General features: G+C 36.0%; 1 protein-coding gene and 1 long non-coding RNA gene across 2 annotated transcripts; one reads left to right on the plus strand and one right to left on the minus strand.

Annotated features, from left to right (window-relative positions):
- Positions 1-7192: 7192 nt before the first annotated feature.
- LOC111928515 (uncharacterized) lies at positions 7193-13179 on the minus strand. The gene is made up of 4 exons (XR_015276241.1): positions 12409-13179; positions 11866-12030; positions 9959-9996; positions 7193-8891 (listed from the first exon to the last, which is right to left on the minus strand). It is a non-coding gene; the product is annotated as an uncharacterized LOC111928515 (long non-coding RNA).
- A 2730-nt stretch (positions 13180-15909) lies between these two features.
- LOC111928506 (testis-specific serine/threonine-protein kinase 2-like) lies at positions 15910-17133 on the plus strand. Its single transcript, XM_023925853.2, has one exon. It carries the CDS (start codon positions 16084-16086, stop codon positions 17056-17058), a length of 975 nt encoding a protein of 324 aa, XP_023781621.1. The 5' UTR covers positions 15910-16083; the 3' UTR covers positions 17059-17133.
- Positions 17134-18582: the final 1449 nt, after the last annotated feature.

An 18582-nucleotide genomic window follows, 5' to 3' on the forward strand; every position in this document is an offset into this window, starting at 1 on the left:
TGTACCTTGTGCAAATGTTTTGATTTTCTGATATCTCATTATCATTGCTTCTCTGTTAGTGCAAAAAGACTAATTTGTAATAATTTTAGAAGCTTTTTATATTGCCTTTATAGCATGCTTAAAGTTTAAAAAATTATCATGATACTGATATAAATTTCACAGCCATTAAGATGTTAATATCCAAAAAACTAATTTAAAACTACAGAACTCATTTTGACCTGCAACACAGTGAAAACTTATTACAATAGATAAAAAAATTGTGCCTTGAAAACGTCATCTGTTTTGTAGCCTACTGTAGCTGAAATAGACTTATGCTAAAAAATTAATGCATTCAAACTCAAATATAAGTGGCCCATTCTCATTACTGTCTGTGGTAATTTTTTAGAGTTCAATTACATTTTTAAAATACTGTTTGTTTTCTTTCACTGATATAAAAAAATGGGGATAAATATCACCTAACATTCCAGCCAGAGGGCTCTTTTAATGCTTATAAAATGAAGAACACACAGATGACAGCAAGAAAGAAAAGATGGCTTTTTGTACCACCATGAAATATGCCAAATATATAATTAAGAAGCTGTTAAAAGGCAAAGAAAAATTGTTGAAACAAATTGGATTTGAGGCTATGTGGTATGTTTCACTAGGAACATCATTATTTTTAGAAATAGGAAAAATATCCTGAGATTTGAAAAGTAAGATCACAAATGCTATTGAACAGGAAGATATTCTTAATCTCTAAAGACTTTAATTGGTGTCCATTAATTCAATAGGGTCTAACAGGCTCTGTTTCCATATACTCAGCCAAATCTGGTTCACAATACAGCTCATTGTATCCAAGAGAGTAACAGAAGGGACTAATTTTACTGGTTTTACCAAATTTGGGTTAACATGCTTGTACTGAATCAATTTACTGGTTTGAAATGTTACGTCATTAAGACTGTACATAACCACACAGACCTCTACCATCTTTGAGTTATGCAAAGGTAAGAAATATATTAAACTGGCTATTGGTTACTTAGGAACTCAATGGACAGCAAAAGACAGAAGTCCTGCTCACACTGTTTTTTGTTACCTATTTTCTATTTTTATTTGAATAAAGCACAGCTTTGTGAGCTGAACATAGATATAAACACTTGAAACCTTCAGTACTGTGCTAATTTTATCTTAATGTCTGTTTAAAATTTAGTTGCTGCTCATGGTCTGTCATATAATCAACTAAGAAAACTAAAATTTAGAGCTAGATGCTGTTTTTTAGCATGGAACAGAGCTATCAGTTCTAATAGAATCAAATGAAAATGTCCAGAATGATAGAAAGGGAAAATGTCTTTAAAAAGACACTAATGTAACTCCCACAATCTGAATAATTATCTGTAAAGTTAAATACATTTGCATAAAATATTTTTCTTTTAATGATACCGCTGAGAAATCAACAGTTTTATAACTGTGGTAATGTTCAGATACAGCCGTGCCTGTGATCTTGCCCCTTTATGAACATTATTAATCAGCATAATTTCTGACACACACAGGAAAAAAAAAAATCCAAGAGGCAATTAAAATGTTTTGGGCCTGTCTAAAATATATTTACAGAAAAATCCATCCACATACATCTTAGAAAATCAGTGAGTGTTGTATGAAGTAGACACCACTCTAGGGTGACTGAAAAGCGCGTGAGTGGCAGCGGCAGGAAGAGACTCCCTCCATCAGTCCCTTCCCCAGCTCAAGGTCCACAGCTCAGGCTGAGCTGCATCCTGTGGGTTATTTATCCTACTGACTTCTGTTCCTACCTGTCCCTTACACCTGTGGGTGCAGCTCCCACCCAGCCTGACTGATCCCCAGCACTTTATGACACACTCTCTCGTAGTCCAATGTCTTCTTTTCTCTCTTGGTCATCAGGAAACATCTATTGGTATAATAACTCACATTACTATAGTAATTAATTAATAATTAATTGGGGCTGACAAGCCCTTTAATGTAACAACAGTTTGCCTAAGTGTATTTACTGACTCCCTTCTTCTATATTATTTTGTTGGCCTGCTTCAGAAGTGTTTTGAGAAGAACCTACAAAGAAAATGAAATGCCTTTTTGAATACTTAAGGAGATGTTCTGAATGTGTAATTAGGGTCCTGATAGAAAATTTCTAGGGTTCTTCAGGAAGCTGGTTCCCAGGGAAGTTTTTTATAGGCTTAGTCCTCTTACTCAAATACACATTGCCATAGTCACATCTGATCACCTCACCTACTTTGCTGGAAACATAGAAAAATGAAAAAAAGTGAACCACTTCTCCAGTGAAAAACCCTAGAGTTAAAAAGAAATTAAGACAATCATAATTGCATCTCAGAGACAATTTTTTTTTCCTCTAGAAATCTGATTCAAAAACTAGACAAAAACTCTTCACTCCTCCTAGCTTTTAATCTGCTTTGTCCATGCTTGGGTTTCCCAGATCTCTCTGTGGCCAAGGGTTCAGCTTTTGGAAATTGTCAGTCTGTTCCTGTGTTAATTCTGCTATGTTTATGCTAACTCTTAATGATTAGGTTTCCTTATGCACACTGTTTCCCACAGAAACTTTTCATCAGAGCTGACTTAAGACAGCCCAGTGATTACAGGATATTAGACACAGGTGGATGCAGAAGCCCACTGTAAGCCAACAGTTAAAGTACAAGTCAGAAAAAGAAGATTATCTTGATGAACATGGCTTAGTATGAAATCCATACCATACCTTCAGAATCCTGTAATAATTTGTAAAACTAAGCTTGTGCATTTACTCATATCCAAAATTCAGGAAGTACAGACAATGTGAAGCAAATCACTTGCCAAAAAAAACCAAAACAAAGTCATCCTCATATACAACAGGAGAATATCCAACTGAAAAGGTTCTTTTTCTTCCAGGCAACAGCATTTCCTAAAACAGAGGGGAGTTCCTATTTTATTCAATTCTATTTAGTGAGTTACAACCTAGCTCCAACTTCTGAAAAAAGAAGTAAGTTTTGCAGATTTGTTGAGGATGAACAAGCTGTCAAGACTTTGCATTTGAACTTGTAACTGTAGTTAATATGACATAGCTGCAAGATTATAAGACAAACTGAGAAACTGCTACCTGCCGAAATTACTCATTATTGGTTAAGGTTTGACATATCTGGCCAAACTCTGCAATTCAAAGTTGTTATAAAGTGATAGAAGTTATAAGCAGTCATGCAGGTTAAGGCAATCTGATGATTGAACAAGGTCAAGACTCGGCTGCTATCAAGGAACTCTTTCTGCTGCCAGGAACAGATTTCCTTTCTAATGGACAATCCTGTTAATTCACTTGTAGAAAGAAAGACTCCAGTAACTGGAGACAGGATACATACTGTTTAGATCAAATAAGGGGAAAAAAACTGTAATACAACCACTACTGCAGCAACACAACCACTACTGCAGCATGCATTTCCATTGTCAACAAGACAAATACAACAGAAACAAAAAGCAGACTGATAATTCTCTGGGAGAGGAGAAACACTAGAAGCAGTATCACTTCCAAACATGTATTGCACCTAGGTCTCCCTCATTCATAAAGCAAAGGTTATTTCCTACACAAAAATGAAGGTCAGGGTCTATTCTGAAGAAGAAACTCTCCCCTCATCCCAATCTTTCAAAGTACAAATCAGATATAAAAAGATTATAAATTTCCTGCTTGGCAGTCAACTTTCCTGTTGGTATCCCATGTCTGGTGTAATTATTCTTCAATTGTAGCTACATCTATCACAGTAAGGTATAAAAAGATATTCAGAATTCCCTCAGCATCTTGATAGGTGTAAGAATACAGGTAACTTTTTTTTAATTGCAAGCCACTGATCAGTGCTTGTAGCATCATCTGGCCTAGAATATCATGTCATGGAAATATTTAAATTTCTTATTGTCCTTTAGAAACCTGTACCTATTAAAGTCACTTCTCTATTGACTTTACTCATGAAATCTAAAAAAATGTGGGAAATACTTCTCTGCCACATTGTTTACTTTTCACTCTATTTCTGAGTGCCAGAATTCCTTTCCTGTATGCACAACAATGCAAAGGTAGATTGTTTATTCCAATTTCTAATATTAAAAAATATTTTACATATTAATGAAATTTAATGTGAACTAGAATGGAATTCAGATACTTTTCTTTTGAATGCCACAAAAATATTCAAGATGCCCACTGATTTCTGTCCCTCTCCCAACAGGATCAAAGTTGCTACTTCATTTTTACAAGATGCTTTATTTTCAAGTCATGTAGGCCAAGTCAAAAATTTTAACTTGCCTTTTAAATTCTTAGGTTAGCACAAAAATTTTTGATGAACACTGGGGCTTTCCACTTTTCAAAGGTTGAACATAGAAAAATACACACTCCATAGTCTAATACTGGGATAATATTACTGAACAAACAGAATAAATCTTCTGTTTTACTTGTAAGAGTTAATGTTTCATTGAAATCCTGAGTCCATTTGAAGACGTAGAAAGAGCATGATACTAAAATGTTTATGTTAATGCATTTTGCCTGATAACCTTGTTTATATTTGCTTACAGTTCAGCAGCATGTTAGCAGTAAAGCAGAATAAACATCATAAAGTGATGGTAAGACTTGATGGCCTTAGCACAAGGAAAAGGTTTCACACAGCATTGAATTTATATTAAAATATCTCAGTGATTTTGAGAAGAGCATGACACAGACACAATAAGAAAAGGTAGAATAGGTCCTAAATTAGCTCTGTGAATTCTGTATGTCTTACTCTTCTTAATGCACTACACCAATAAACAGTTAGAACAACCATGCTGGTGCCAAGGCTCCCATTGCCTTCAATAAGCTTTTCCATTTACAAAGCAAGTGCAGTCTCATCCAGGCAGATAGAGGGTAAAGCAGAATACTTAATGGAAAATGTCAGTTCTGAAGGAACAGAACTATTTCTGGGTCCACCAGGAAAACTAGTCCTGCAATGGCCAAAACACGGTAGTTAATACCATCATCCAAAAGCCAACTGGCAGGAGAAGTTCAATTCGCTTTACCTCTTAATAAAAATCTCATTAGCTTGAATTGGCTTCTATTATGCTACTTTCACAATTCCTGTCTAAAGTCATTGTTCTTCCCCTGTATTCTCTGGGTTACTCACAATTATGGTTCCACTGTGAGACCTCAATAGATATGAAGAAGCCCTTGCATTTCAAGGACAATACAGAGGTTTTTCAATTAATTCAGTCTTTGACTGACAAAATTATTACATCATTTGTATGCAATATTGTAAATATCTCCAAAGAACCAGAGCATAACTTTAAAAAAAAAAAAGATCATTAACATGATCATTAGGAAATGTCAAAGTGATTTTGGGGTACTTACTCTGCTGTGTCAAAAAACCTGGTACCAAACTTGATCATAAAGTCTGGTTCAGTTTTGCAGGGAAAAATCAGAATAAGGTCACTGTCACAGCAGAACCAGCCTCAGCTCCCTGCTACACTTTTGATATCATCACACAGCTTTGTAGTGCAAAATAAAAGAACTACATTAGTTGCTGTCTCCTGAAAAGAAGCTTAGCTCTTTCTAAAGCTAAAAACCAATTAGCTAACACCTACTACAGAAATGAGTTTGAAGAAAAATCAGTCAACACATTAAAATATAAAACAAAATTTGGGAACTTGTTGATCAGGAATATGCTATTGACCAGAAAGATATCAGCAGTGACAAAATAGAAAATATACTTTTACAACACACTGTCATATAATTTATTCAGTCCTTTTTGTCCCTCATTTCTTAGATTCTTCCTGTGCTTCTGATTTAGAAAGAAATATTGCAACTACAAATACACACCAAAAATCTATCTACAGACTGCTTTAAGCATTTGCTATGATTCAAAGGGAATTAAGAATACTTTAAAAATCTATTTTGATTTCTTTATTACTATACTACTGGACCAAGTCTGCACAAGTGATGGTTCCATTGGAATAATTATCCCCTAATAGTGAGTTAAGTGACAGAAGATGTGTATTAGAGAAAGAATGCTGATATTAGGCAATAATTACTGTAGTGAAATCACTTAAACAACAGTTGTGACAAATTAGGTGTAACTGTTTCTGTGTTTTCTCTTGATTTTAGACACATTGAGACACAGCTGAATTCTGCCCAGAGAGATTTGATTTGCCATCCTAACAGCCAGGGAGGTAACATGGTATTCCCCAAAGTTACCCAACATCCACAGTATCCTCACATACGTCATAGGAAACCTGATACCCTGGAAGAGAGGTTTTTGCCTTAGTGTGGATTTTGTTTTCCATTTAGCAAATTTAATTTGGGGGTTTTGCTTTTTGGGTACTTTTCCTTTGATCTTCAAAACATTGTTGGAGTCTGAGACACAGACTGTGTGCCCCTGTCTCTGATGCCTGGCTCTGAGATCCAGGAGAACACTGAATTTCATATAACATTAAATTTATGGGCATGTTTTCATGTTGTTACATGAAAACAACTGTTAAAGTTAAATAGAAAAGCTAAAAGTGTGAGTGTGTAAATTAGAAAGTTTTCTTAAGTCACTGGGTGAAAAAGTTAGAGTTTAAACTAGTTTAGAAAATAGAAGACAAGATGAAGGATTTAGGGTGTTGTCTCTTGTCCTTGATATTTCTTCTTCATCTTCTTCTTCTAGAGGTTTTTGGGTGGTAGTAAGCGATTGGATAGAAAATGCCACAGTGCAGCACACAGTACTGATACCTCATTGGATCATTAAGAAAAATAATTTACATGTATATTGTTAACTGGATAAGAATAAGTATAAAGACAAGGAAACTGTGTCGTTCGAGGCCATTTTGAGCCGTTAGAGCCAAAATGTGCCAGGTTGCAATAAATTAAACTTGTGCAGAAAGTCTGGAAAGGCCTGCCAGGTTTTGTGATAACATCCTAATAAATACAAGAAACAAGATCCTAACGAGCTTTGGAGTTTTCTTCCTGACTGGAGAACTGAGATAAACAGAACTCCCCGTGAGGGAAATTCCAAAGGAGCTCAGCTCAGAGGAGACCAAGAAATCCAAGGTGGGAGAAGTGAAGCAGAATTGAAACAGAAGAAAAAGTTACAAACATCACAAAAGAATTTAAGAATGTGCAAGCTCCATTGCAAACATTATGGAATTTTACCAATACCTTGACCTTCCCTCTCATGAAAGACAGTAGATACACAGAAACACATGTAATAAAGTACAGTTTAAATGGAATTTAATTTATTTTTCCATCACTGTCTTAAGAGACATTTAGTTATACTTCCTGTTTTCTGGCAATTTGGAAGCTTATGATTTAAAAGGTGATTTAATGTTAAAAATGGCAGAAAAGACACTGAGAAAATCTAGTTGATAATGCTAGCAGTTATATGCAATTATAACGCTTCCTAGAAATAACCTTGCAGCTACAGGCCTTTATTCCATATAAACATTATTCATCAATGAATGAAACTGCACAGAAGTCCAAGAAGCAATTAGAGAAAGGACAAAATAAAAGGAGAAATAAGAAAAATCTATCTATCCTCATAATTTTAATTTTATCTGAAAGCTCAACATCTCCCAAACCCCACTTGGCAATAAAAGCCTATTGTGGTTTCAGGAACACTGAATTACTTATATCACAGAGGGCCAATTAGAAATTTGTTCTCCCCTTAATGCAGTCAACAAGAATTTGAACAAAACAAGGTGTTATACACCAAACTGATCAGGAATTGCACTGTTATTGACCTTAAATCATTCAGGTCTACCAGTCAAATCAGGTCTACAAATGGCTAAAAATAGTTAATAATTCTTATTTTATAATAATCTCTATCAGAAAGTGATTCTGAATTCTGACATCTGATAGAAGCAGGTGTTGACATATGTGCTCAGTCAATGTATTGAAAGTATTATGCTCAATATTCTCTCCTGATGCAGTGACTGCAGGATTTGAGAGAGAAGAAGGCCGATCCAAGATTATTTAATTATTGATTTTCTACATATGGTTTAAATTTTCTGTATTATCAGCTAATGTGAGGGAGATAGAAGCTCAAAGAATTGGCATGAGAGAATGAAATTACATAATAGTGAAGTAAAAAATTTCAGGATCTGATATGTTTGAAGAGCAACTTATTGCATAACAGTTTATTCTAGAATTTCAGTAATGATTTCAGGTTCAAGAAATGTTAAGGTTCTCTGAAGGGGAGAATCTTAGAAACATGTTATAATAAGTACAAAAAGCTCAAAAAATGAGGGTCACAAAGACATTAAGAACAATCTGTATTATCAAAACCTTTGTAAAACAAAAATCAAGAATACAAATAAATCTGAATACCGCTTTCAAAATGAAGCCTGTTTCATTATGAGGGAAAAATACTGAAAAAAATTCAAATAATAAAAATTTCATGCTTAATAGTATTTTTTTTTTCTGAATTCTGAGGATAACTTATGGAATGGAGCAGGTTTTATTTTTAATTCAGTGCACTTCAGATCAGGTCTTGGGGCCAAAAGTAGCAAAGAGAGACAGGGGAAAAAATAAAAGAGCAAAAAAACGTTTGCACTTAGCCACCTCAACAACTGAACCATCAGAAAATGCCACTCTTCTGTCTCAGATGGGACAGAAAAATTCAGGCCCCCAAATCAGCTTGGCAGAAATTTTGTGTATCTATGTTTAGTTGTATATTAAGATGATCAACACTGTGACACTCCTTATAAACCATATTCTGTTTTCAACACATCACATTCATGCTCTATACTTGCTGTTTCATTTCTTTGCATTTAATTTGTGGCCTTTGTCCATATGAGCTGTCTACAGAAATGCAAGGGCCTAAGGAGAAGTCAGGAATGCAGGCCCAGTGCAATCCAGACTCCAACGAGCAATCACCAGGGCAACAGCATCTGCTTACATCCTTCAGGGTACAGCTTCCCTGGAATGAAGGGACACAGCATAATTTATCTGACTCACAGGTATTTATATCTGTTCATTACCCACCAGAGTCTACATCCTGTTTTTACTATGGAAAATAACGGAGAGTAAAACACAGTCACTTGTAAAAATATCCAAAATTGCAAATTTGGGGTTTGAGCTAAAATATCAGATGGAGTGGGACACATGAGAAAACTATTTTCAAGTCCTTAGAAACAGTATTTCAGATTGTACATGATGACTTCTACCCTGAATAATTTAATGTGGTTTGATCTGTACCCATGAACTCCCAAGATGAACAAAAATACTGACTTGCAAATTACCTGTAGACACAGTTAATGATCTCCTAAAATGCATGTTATTGAGTTTACCAACTTCCAGACTATTAAAAATACATTCAAGTAAATTTTTTCTTTAAACTATAGTCTGTGAGCTAATGTTTGTCTTTTGCTCTATATCATCATTTTGGACAGTTCTAAACACAGCTCAGACACTAATCCTTCATTTCCCTTAATTAGTTACCCACCCTCGGCTGTCACTTGTTTTACTGTACGTAAACACTTTCTTTGACAATTATTTTCATAATAGTTATTTTATTGGAAATTTCTTTTTTTTTTTAACAATCTCCCAATTTCATTTGCATAAGTCTCTCAAAAAAGAATTGCACCAGTATCAATGTAGTACAAGGTAATAATTAGGGGTTTTTGGAAGCATTTAACTTGTTAGTTAGTTTCAGTATTCCTTAACATTATTCCTTCTGATTCAGGTCATCACACTGCTGCTCTCTGCTGTCCATAAGAAGAATCCACATGAAATTATTACAGATATGGCATTCATTTTAGGCTCTATAACAAACGTATGCACACTGCAAATTTTTAATTTCTGTTTTTAGTTTCTTACAAAAATAAAATCTAATTGTAACTGGCAAGAAGATCCATGTAATTGTAGATAGCATGAGTTAAACTTGAGAAGAATCAGAGGGTTTTGCAAAGCAGTTGCACTCACACTTGAATTTTGAGAATACAAACTATATGTACAATTGTGTACAAACTATGATTTCATGCTCACCTTTAGTCCTTAATTCTTTATTTCTGTTTTACCACGACCTGATGAAAAATTCATTCAACAAATACTTTTCAGTATGTAATGAATAGATAATTAGGTCCAAATTTCCACACTGCAAGTGATCTCTGCATGGGCTGACTTCAAAAATAGTACAGAGAAAATAGCTGTCACTTAACAGTAGTTTGCATATTTTCTATCATGACAAGGCAGAAAATGAAACTTTTAAGCATAAAAAGCCCAAATATTTAATAATTGAAGATGAAAAACATTACCATTCTTGTATGATTTTTAAATTGGATGATTAGAAGTCATTAGAATGAATACACTTCCAGGGCAGGAATTCTTCTAAAGGGAAAAATCTTTATAAGTAAAATTTTATATTGACCTGGGTTCTCCTACCTACATTTTAAGAAGAAATGCTAAACAAGAAACAGTTCTTGTCAACTAATGGCACAAACCATGATAGATGTAATTGTGTCAATACATGTATCAGGTCAAAAATCTGTAACTGATACATATACATATACATATGCATATACTGTATATGTAACATATATATACAGCAACATTTGTAAGAACACATGTAATAAGAAAAAGGATGCAACTGAAAACATGAAATTTTAAAGTAAGTGGGATTTGATGTTCCCCATTCCTATGGCTTTATTCTCCTGTGATTCAGTCAATGCTGTTCCTTTTCCTCTGCCCATCACTTATCATTTCACTTTAATGGTACCACACATGGTCTCCTGAATTCCCTTCAGAATCCTGAAAATCTGACAATTATGTCTAATTATATGTGCAACACCAAATCGAGGCACAGCTACAACAGAAGTTTTGAATCTATTTTTGCATGGGTATATCAGAGATATTCTGATTTGAAGTTTGGCTGGAAACACAGGGAGCCTATTTAGATTTTGGCCTCTTGCTCCAAAAATCCCTTTATCCATTTTACTTAGGATGCTGCTTCTGTTCCAGTTCCTGACACAATGGGGAGAAGGGCCTCTATAAATGCCTGAAAAAAATACCAATGAAAACAACTCACAAATACAAATTTTTCTGCATTTTGAGTTAACAATAGCAGCTGGATTGTCCCCAGCACATGGATGGGATTAGTCAGTCTTCCAGGTGCTCATGGCTACAAGCAATAAACAAAACTGTCTTAATTACAATTTAACATAAATTAGGATTAGCATACCCAGGAAGGCTTAGTGGGTTATCAGCAGCGTGCATTTTACCTAAACTAGCATTTTGTGTGCTCTCAGTTATACCATCTGTTTATCTCCTCATGTAGGCTGACTCTGACACAAAAGGATTTCATGACAGGTAAGGCAGGATTTCTTAAATTCTGTATAGAATGAAAACCTAGAAGAATTACCACCCAAGCAGCCATGTACTTCATCCAGCATGTGGGATTTATTTTTAATTAAACTGGTTTATTTAATTTAAATGCCTAAAAATGCCCTTACATACTTTGAAGAAAATGTTGCCCAAGCAGTGGTCAATACCTGTGACTATTTCACAGAAACAGTCTGTTCTCATTTTGTTTTCATGCAATGTTCTTATGAAACCTGGACTATTTTCACACTTGATAGTCACAGCATGTACTTGTTCAAAGAAGTGTATTCATATTCAAAATATTAAGGAAATTTAAAAAAGGACTTTTCAAGTGTTCTTACACTTGTGAATGACAAACCTAAAACACAAAGATGTTTGATAATTGCTTGAATTTTTTTTTTATTGTTTTTGATATCTTAATTCACTGAACTTTTATTGTGGGAAACTATTTTGATAGGTCTTAGAACATAAGCTCTTGTCAATCCAGAGAAAAACATCCATTTCATCCAAGTCCACAGAGTGGAGAAGGACATATAAGGATTTCAACTCATCCCTAATTCTGACCCAAGACTCACCTTTGGGTAGCCAAAAAAACCTGTTCCCCTCACTAAGATTAGCAATTTGCTTTTCAGTTCCCCCATTCTTGCCAGACTTAGGCAAAATATGGTGAATGGCTTTGGCAGAGCTGTTATCATCAGGATGTTAACATTTTCACATGAGTATCAGCAACTCCTGCTCTCCTACAACACAGAGAACAGAAAGCCATGGAGAAGTCACACCACACATTGCAATTCCACATTTGGACTTGCACATAAGATCTTGCAATTTAGGAACAAAAAACCCACACATACAAGGTTGGAATTAAAAGTCAATCCAAAGTTTTTATCTCCAGAGATATTTTATACAAATAAATCAAATTTTAGAGTTCCTTCAGACATTGATAAATATTCCAGGAAATTGCAAAGAAAGAATTTGATGCCAGCAGAGTACTTTCCTTGAAAATACTCTAAAAAAGTCCATTAAATTTTTTGTGTGATAACCCTTTCATATTACAAAACTAGGACAAATGTGTTGTGAATTCTCTGTGAAAAGAAATCATAAATAGTAAAAATCAATACCTAATTCTCGTAATGCTGGAAAATACTTTAAACACTCTGATGGTTAAACCCCAGGTGGTAACTGAGCCCCACACAGCCTCTGTCTCACTTTACCCTGCTGCACTGGGGAGTGAATAAAAGTAAGAAAACACGTGCATTTAGATAAAGGCAGTTTATCAGGTAAAGCAAAAGCCACGTGCACAAGAAAGGCAAACCAAGGAATTCATTCTCCATTTCCCACGGCAGGGAGGGGCTCAGCCATCCCCAGGACAGCAGGGCTCCATCACCTGTAACAGTGACTTGGGAAGACAAACACCATCACTCCAAATCTCCCCTCTTCCTCCCTCTCCCCAGCTCTATATGCTGGGCATGGTGCCATATGGGCTGGGATATCCCCTGGGTCAGCTGGGGTCAGCTGTCCTGGCTGTGTCCCCTCCCAGCTCCTCGTGGAGCCTCTTGCTGGTGGGGTGGGTGAGGAGCAGGAAAGGCCTTGGCTCTGGGTGAGAACTGCTGAGTGATAATAAAAACAGCCCTGAATTGTCAACAGAAATCCAAAACATAGGCCCATACCAGCCACTATGAAGAAAATTTACTCCATCACAGGTAAAACCAGCATAAATATTATTTTTAAAATGTATTATCAGCATAATCAATAAACTTCAAAGGCAGTTTTCTGATAAAAAAAAAAAAAAAAGGAAAAGAAAATAGAAGTTTTTTTTAAAAAGCGGACTTAAGGTTGTGTGGAGGTGAGGTCCTGGTAGCTTGGACCCTTGCCTTCCATCATGAATTCTATTCCAGAAAAAAATATGCTCCAGATACCCCATTTTTATAAAATGGTTCTGTACAACAACAACAAAAAAAAAATCATTTGCCAGAAGACTTAGCATGCAAAGAAATACTCATCCAGGGCTTAAAATGTTTCTACCTCCTAGCTATTCTCCTCACTATCAGTGTGCCATTCAGTTCCTGTTGTACTGAACTCTGATCCAGCGTTAAGCACATGATTTTGGAGGCACTGCAGCTACAATGATGCAGTGGAGATTTCAGTGCTCACTCTCAGGTGCTCTCAGGTGACGACCTGACCTTAGAGTTTGTGAAAGGAGATGATAGCTGAGCAAGAAAAATAAAGAAAGCAACAAACGGGTCTGTCTGAGACCTGAGTCCAGAAACTCCATGTGCACAACATGTACAGGAAGGAGGGTTTTCCTTTGTTTTTTTAAGAATAAATATAACTAAAGTAACTAGACAGGAAACTACTGAATTGCTTCTGCCAGATGTAATGAATTAATAGTTTGCTCTTCCCCCTTTGGATTCAGAATTAATTCTTGGCCTATATTGGCATTTCTCTCACTGGAAAATTTAATTTGCATCATTAAAGCCCTGAGTCTATTACATTTGCAACTGACACAGATGGACACCAGAAAAAAAACCAAAAAACAAACTCTACATCAATTTGGTAAATTTGTTAATATTGATGATTCTAAGTATTATTCAAAATTCTAATTAAACACCAACAAGCTGCTTTAGCTAAAGAAATTCTTATATTAACACCAACAGAGACAAAAATGTATTTCTGACACTGATAATAGAGCTGACTTCTCACTTAGATTTTGATTATGTTTAACCGCATTAACATTGAAGGAATTAATTGCTTTGCTGAGCATAGATCCTCTTTCTTAATCCATTGGTTCTATGGTGACCTTATGACTGATTTTACAGAGCAGGGAACAAATACCTGCCACTCTCCAGATTCATTGCCTGTAACAACATCAGCAGTCAATTACTCAAAAAAAAATATGCATAAGTTGATACACTCGGATTTGACACTCAATTTTGTATTAATTTATATTAATAGTAAAAATATGAGCATTCCCACCAAAACATGATCAATTCCTTAAATGACTGTAAAAACAAAAAGACTAGTAGTATTCTGTTAACACTGCCACACAGCTCTGGTGAAAATCTCTGTTTAACAATTACACCATAACTAACTTTTCTGTATTCCTTTATATAAATTTCAAAAGAATGACTATAAAAAGATACACAAACAACAGGCAGAAAATGCAAAACAGATTTCCTAAATAATTAACAGGCTGACATGAAGATTAGCCATCTACACTAAAAGTTGGGAGTGGTTTTAAGCATGAGTAAGTGATATGAGGCTATCCAACATTTAATACAAGGCCATATTTTTATTTACAACGGAAAAGAAACAATTAAATTAATGTCCTGGAAACAAGCACATATAATAGTCCACTATAAATCTTTATGCATTCTTGCATGTATTTTAAAGATTTTCTTCTTCAGTCTTTCCAATATCATCACAATGGTTTATGCCTTCCCTCTTACAGCTCAGAAATTGGCTGTACTTTCAGGACAGACAAAGGGATGATGCTGAATAGTTACACCTATAATTTGAAATTTTCCATGCCCTTAAGAAAATTTGCATAACATCAGGGAGCTGCTCTTTCCCCCTTCCCCAGAAAAAATATGCAGAGTAGCATGTGCTAAATATCCACTGCAAATCCTCCTTGAACTCAAAACAAAAGACTTGATGCAATAAATGCATGCACCACTTAATATGGGAAAAAAAAAGGTTTAATCCCTTGAGAACTACTATCATTCCAGACTTACAGTTTAACTTTCTGGTTTGTTCACATTTATAGTAATCTTGGAGACTCTAGAATAAAATCTTCATTTTCAAAGAATTTTGTTTGAAATTCTGTTTGAAATTCAGTTTGAAATCAACTCAGAGTATTTTACCTAAGATCAAAGAACAGAAATACAAATTTTTTAGGTTTTTTTTGAAACTGATTGCAGTTTTCTGTGATTTTCAATTCTTTAATCTGGTTATGTGGCTGTACCCTGCAATGTTATTGTGGCTAATAAAAATTAAATTTTCTCTACAATTTCTTGGGAAGTTTACTAGAACTACGTTCTAAAAGCAAGGAAAGAAAGGTGTATATACAGGGAGATTATCTGTAGTGGCAAGTTTGAATCTCCATACAATTATTTTCTTCTGAAATAAGGAGCAGACTTCTAGAACTCTCATAGCAATACTGACACAAAACACTGAACTGGTGGGACTCCCTGGTACTCCCTGGAAGACTCAGGCTGGTCAGCTGTTATTGCAATCAAATTCAACAAACAGCACTTATCAGAAAACCAGGATCTATCATACCACCAAAAAAAAAATAATAAAAGTTATTGAATGCATTATGCATTGCTCCACAAAGTCTCAATCCTCAGGTGTTTTTTGTTCTTTTCCAAAAATTCACCAAAAACACACAGTATATTGTAGTAATGAAGTATAGCAACAGCACAACTGAAAAACAGCATTGCAAAACTAAGATATAAAAATCATCCTCCTACTTTGACCACCTTAGAGAAATATATCCTAGAGAAATTATCTCCATTTTCTGACTGCAATGCGCAGAGGCGACCTTCAGTGACAGCACAGAGCAGCCAGTGCCTCCATGATGTTTTGGCCTCCATGATGTCACAGAGCAGTTCCATGAAAGATCCTTCAGGACAGAAAGATCATTCCAGGGCAGCTGGCCATGAGATCACCCAGTAACCACCCACATACCCAGCCCAGCAGTGTCCCCGGCAGCCACCACCAGGTGTGGAGCACAGCCCACCAGCACAGGATGCAGAGCAGCTCCCGCTGGGGCAGGTCCCTGCAGCTCTCCCAGGATGGATGCTGTGGTGCTTAAAAAGAAGGGCTACAGCCTTGGTGACACTCTTGGAGAAGGCTCCTACGGCAAAGTGAAAGCTGCCTACAGCCACCGCTTGAAATGCAAAGTGGCCATCAAGATCATTGATAAGAAGAAAATTTCTCAAAATGTCCTGGAAAAATTTCTCCCCAGGGAAATGGAGGCTTTGATGCGACTGCACCACCCCTCAATCATTGAAACTTATGAGATTTTTGAGACATCATCTGGGAAAGTGTACATCGTGATGGAGCTGGGAGAAAAGGGGAGCCTCCTGAACTACCTCACCAACCAGGGTGCAATGGAAGAGAGCACTGCTTGCAGCAAGTTCCAGCAGCTGGCTTCTGCCATCAAGCATTGCCATGACTTGGACTTTGCCCACAGAGACCTGAAATGTGACAACATCCTTCTTGACAATGATCTTAACTTAAAGCTGTCAGACTTTGGCTTTTCAAAACCCCTGACTCGGGATGGAAATGGAAAAACCATTCTCAGCACCACCTTCTGCGGGTCTCTTGCGTACTCGGCCCCCGAACTGCTCGAGCACATTCCTTGTGACCCCAGGATTTCAGACATGTGGAGCCTGGGCATTATCCTGTATGCAATGCTTTTTGCTTCACAGCCATTTGATAGTTCCAATGTAAGGGAAATGCTGCAGGTTCAGAAACAACAGAAGATTCCCTTCATCAAGTCAAAAAATCTCTCTGCAGAGTGCAAGAACCTCATTGTCTACTTGCTGCACCCTGATGTGTCTCAGAGGCTGTGCATAGATGAAGTTTTGAGACATCCCTGGTTGCAGACTCCAAAACTCATGTACTGTCTGCGAGCTGCAGGAGGGGGTGACCCCAAAGCCTGTGGCAAGAAAAACCTAAGAAACAACAGGATGGCAAATCCTATTGTGCGTAAGTGTAAGGAGTGGAGGAGGAGATCAGAGCCTCTTAAGGATACTTTCCTTTAACAGGGCCACAACCTTGGCCTAACCTGTGAACTGCATTAGTTTAGACTCATATTAAAGAGAACCTGTCTAAAATTACTTGTGGCAGTTGCATCCCCGCTCCTGCACAGTGCTCTCAGAGGAAGAGCTTTAACACTGCCAAAGTCAGGACTGTGAAAGATGGGGGGAACAATGAGGGAGGGAAGTTTTAGACCACGTAAACAAACTGCAGAGGAGCACTTTGTATGTAATACTTGAAGGAGGAATGTATTTCAAACATGACAATGCAGTATTTTTTATATATCTGAGTATCTGAGACCTGGTGCACTTTATAACAATTCATAACTATTTCAATATTCGAACTCTAGGATCTGCCTAGACGTACTCCTTATGAATCAAAATTTAGCTGATTTTCTCTTTCAACAAAACAAAGTGCAATGGAAACCATTTCCCTATACTTAAAAATTAACAAGGCTAACAAATCCATTGTAACATAACATAGGTTTTAAGTCAAAAGGAATGGGGGAAGAGTTTTCATTAATTAGCAAGGGAAATTTAAAATTTAAAACTTTGATCTTTGATGCAAAGATCAGCTACCTTTTAACTGAAACTTATTGTCTGAGCAAAAGACACGCATGAGCAACAGATTTCTTTTTTCTATAACAAGAATTATTATGTCAGACATTAAAAAATAAAACATCTACCTTCAGTGCTATGGTTGTTTAGCCTAAAATTTAAAAAAATAATGTTAATTATTTTATTTGCATTACAGTCCTGCAAGGTAGTCCTAATCAAGGATCATTTTAAGAGCCTGCAAAATAAGAAGTCTCCTGTCCCACTAGTCTAATACATTTACCTCTAGGTCCCATAGGATTGATTCAACTGGATAAGTTATGCAGGCACACATTTACAGTCCAGACATTTCCTACAGAAAAACATCTAAAAATGTCATGTGGGTAAAATCTGATCCCAGTGGAGACTTAGGGGGTTTTATTACTCAATTCTTTTGTACTCAAATAATTGACTGTCACTAATAGTAAAGCAAAACAAATATAATTTCATGGGTCTGCTTGGCTGGAGACATTTGACCAATTATCGATCTATGAGGGTATCTATCCAACACCTGGGAATGTCATGCACACAAATGATGACCTATTCATAATACAGTACTGCTTAGAAAGGGTCTGGTTACTCTGTTTAATTCTTTATAAAACAGAGAGAAAGTAAACTTGAAGTACTACTGAAAAGTAGCAAAGTGTCAAAAAGTACTCTAACGTACAATTTGACAGGACAAAAATGATGTTTCTCCATCATTTCACTCATTACTCTTTACAGAAAATATGTAATATGCTGTTCCCATCAAAATATTATGCTAAAATATCAAACATAAAACAGTGCTGTCAACAAAGCCATCAAATAGAAGAACACTGACCATAATTAAAACTATCATTTCCACTTAGTAAGTGTGTACAGCTAAATCCGTTCTGGGGAAAATAAACTTTTTTGCTTAATAATGTAAGAGATTATTTTTGATGCTAAGAAATTAAA

Source organism: Cyanistes caeruleus, chromosome 14 (genome assembly GCF_971803275.1).
Source record: "Cyanistes caeruleus chromosome 14, bCyaCae1.hap1.1, whole genome shotgun sequence".
NCBI lineage: Eukaryota > Metazoa > Chordata > Aves > Passeriformes > Paridae > Cyanistes > Cyanistes caeruleus.

Excerpts from the sequence above, each read along its gene's own strand:
- LOC111928506 (XM_023925853.2), top strand. The coding sequence starts at position 16,084 with ATGGATGCTGTGGTGCTTAAAAAGAAGGGCTACAGCCTTGGTGACACT.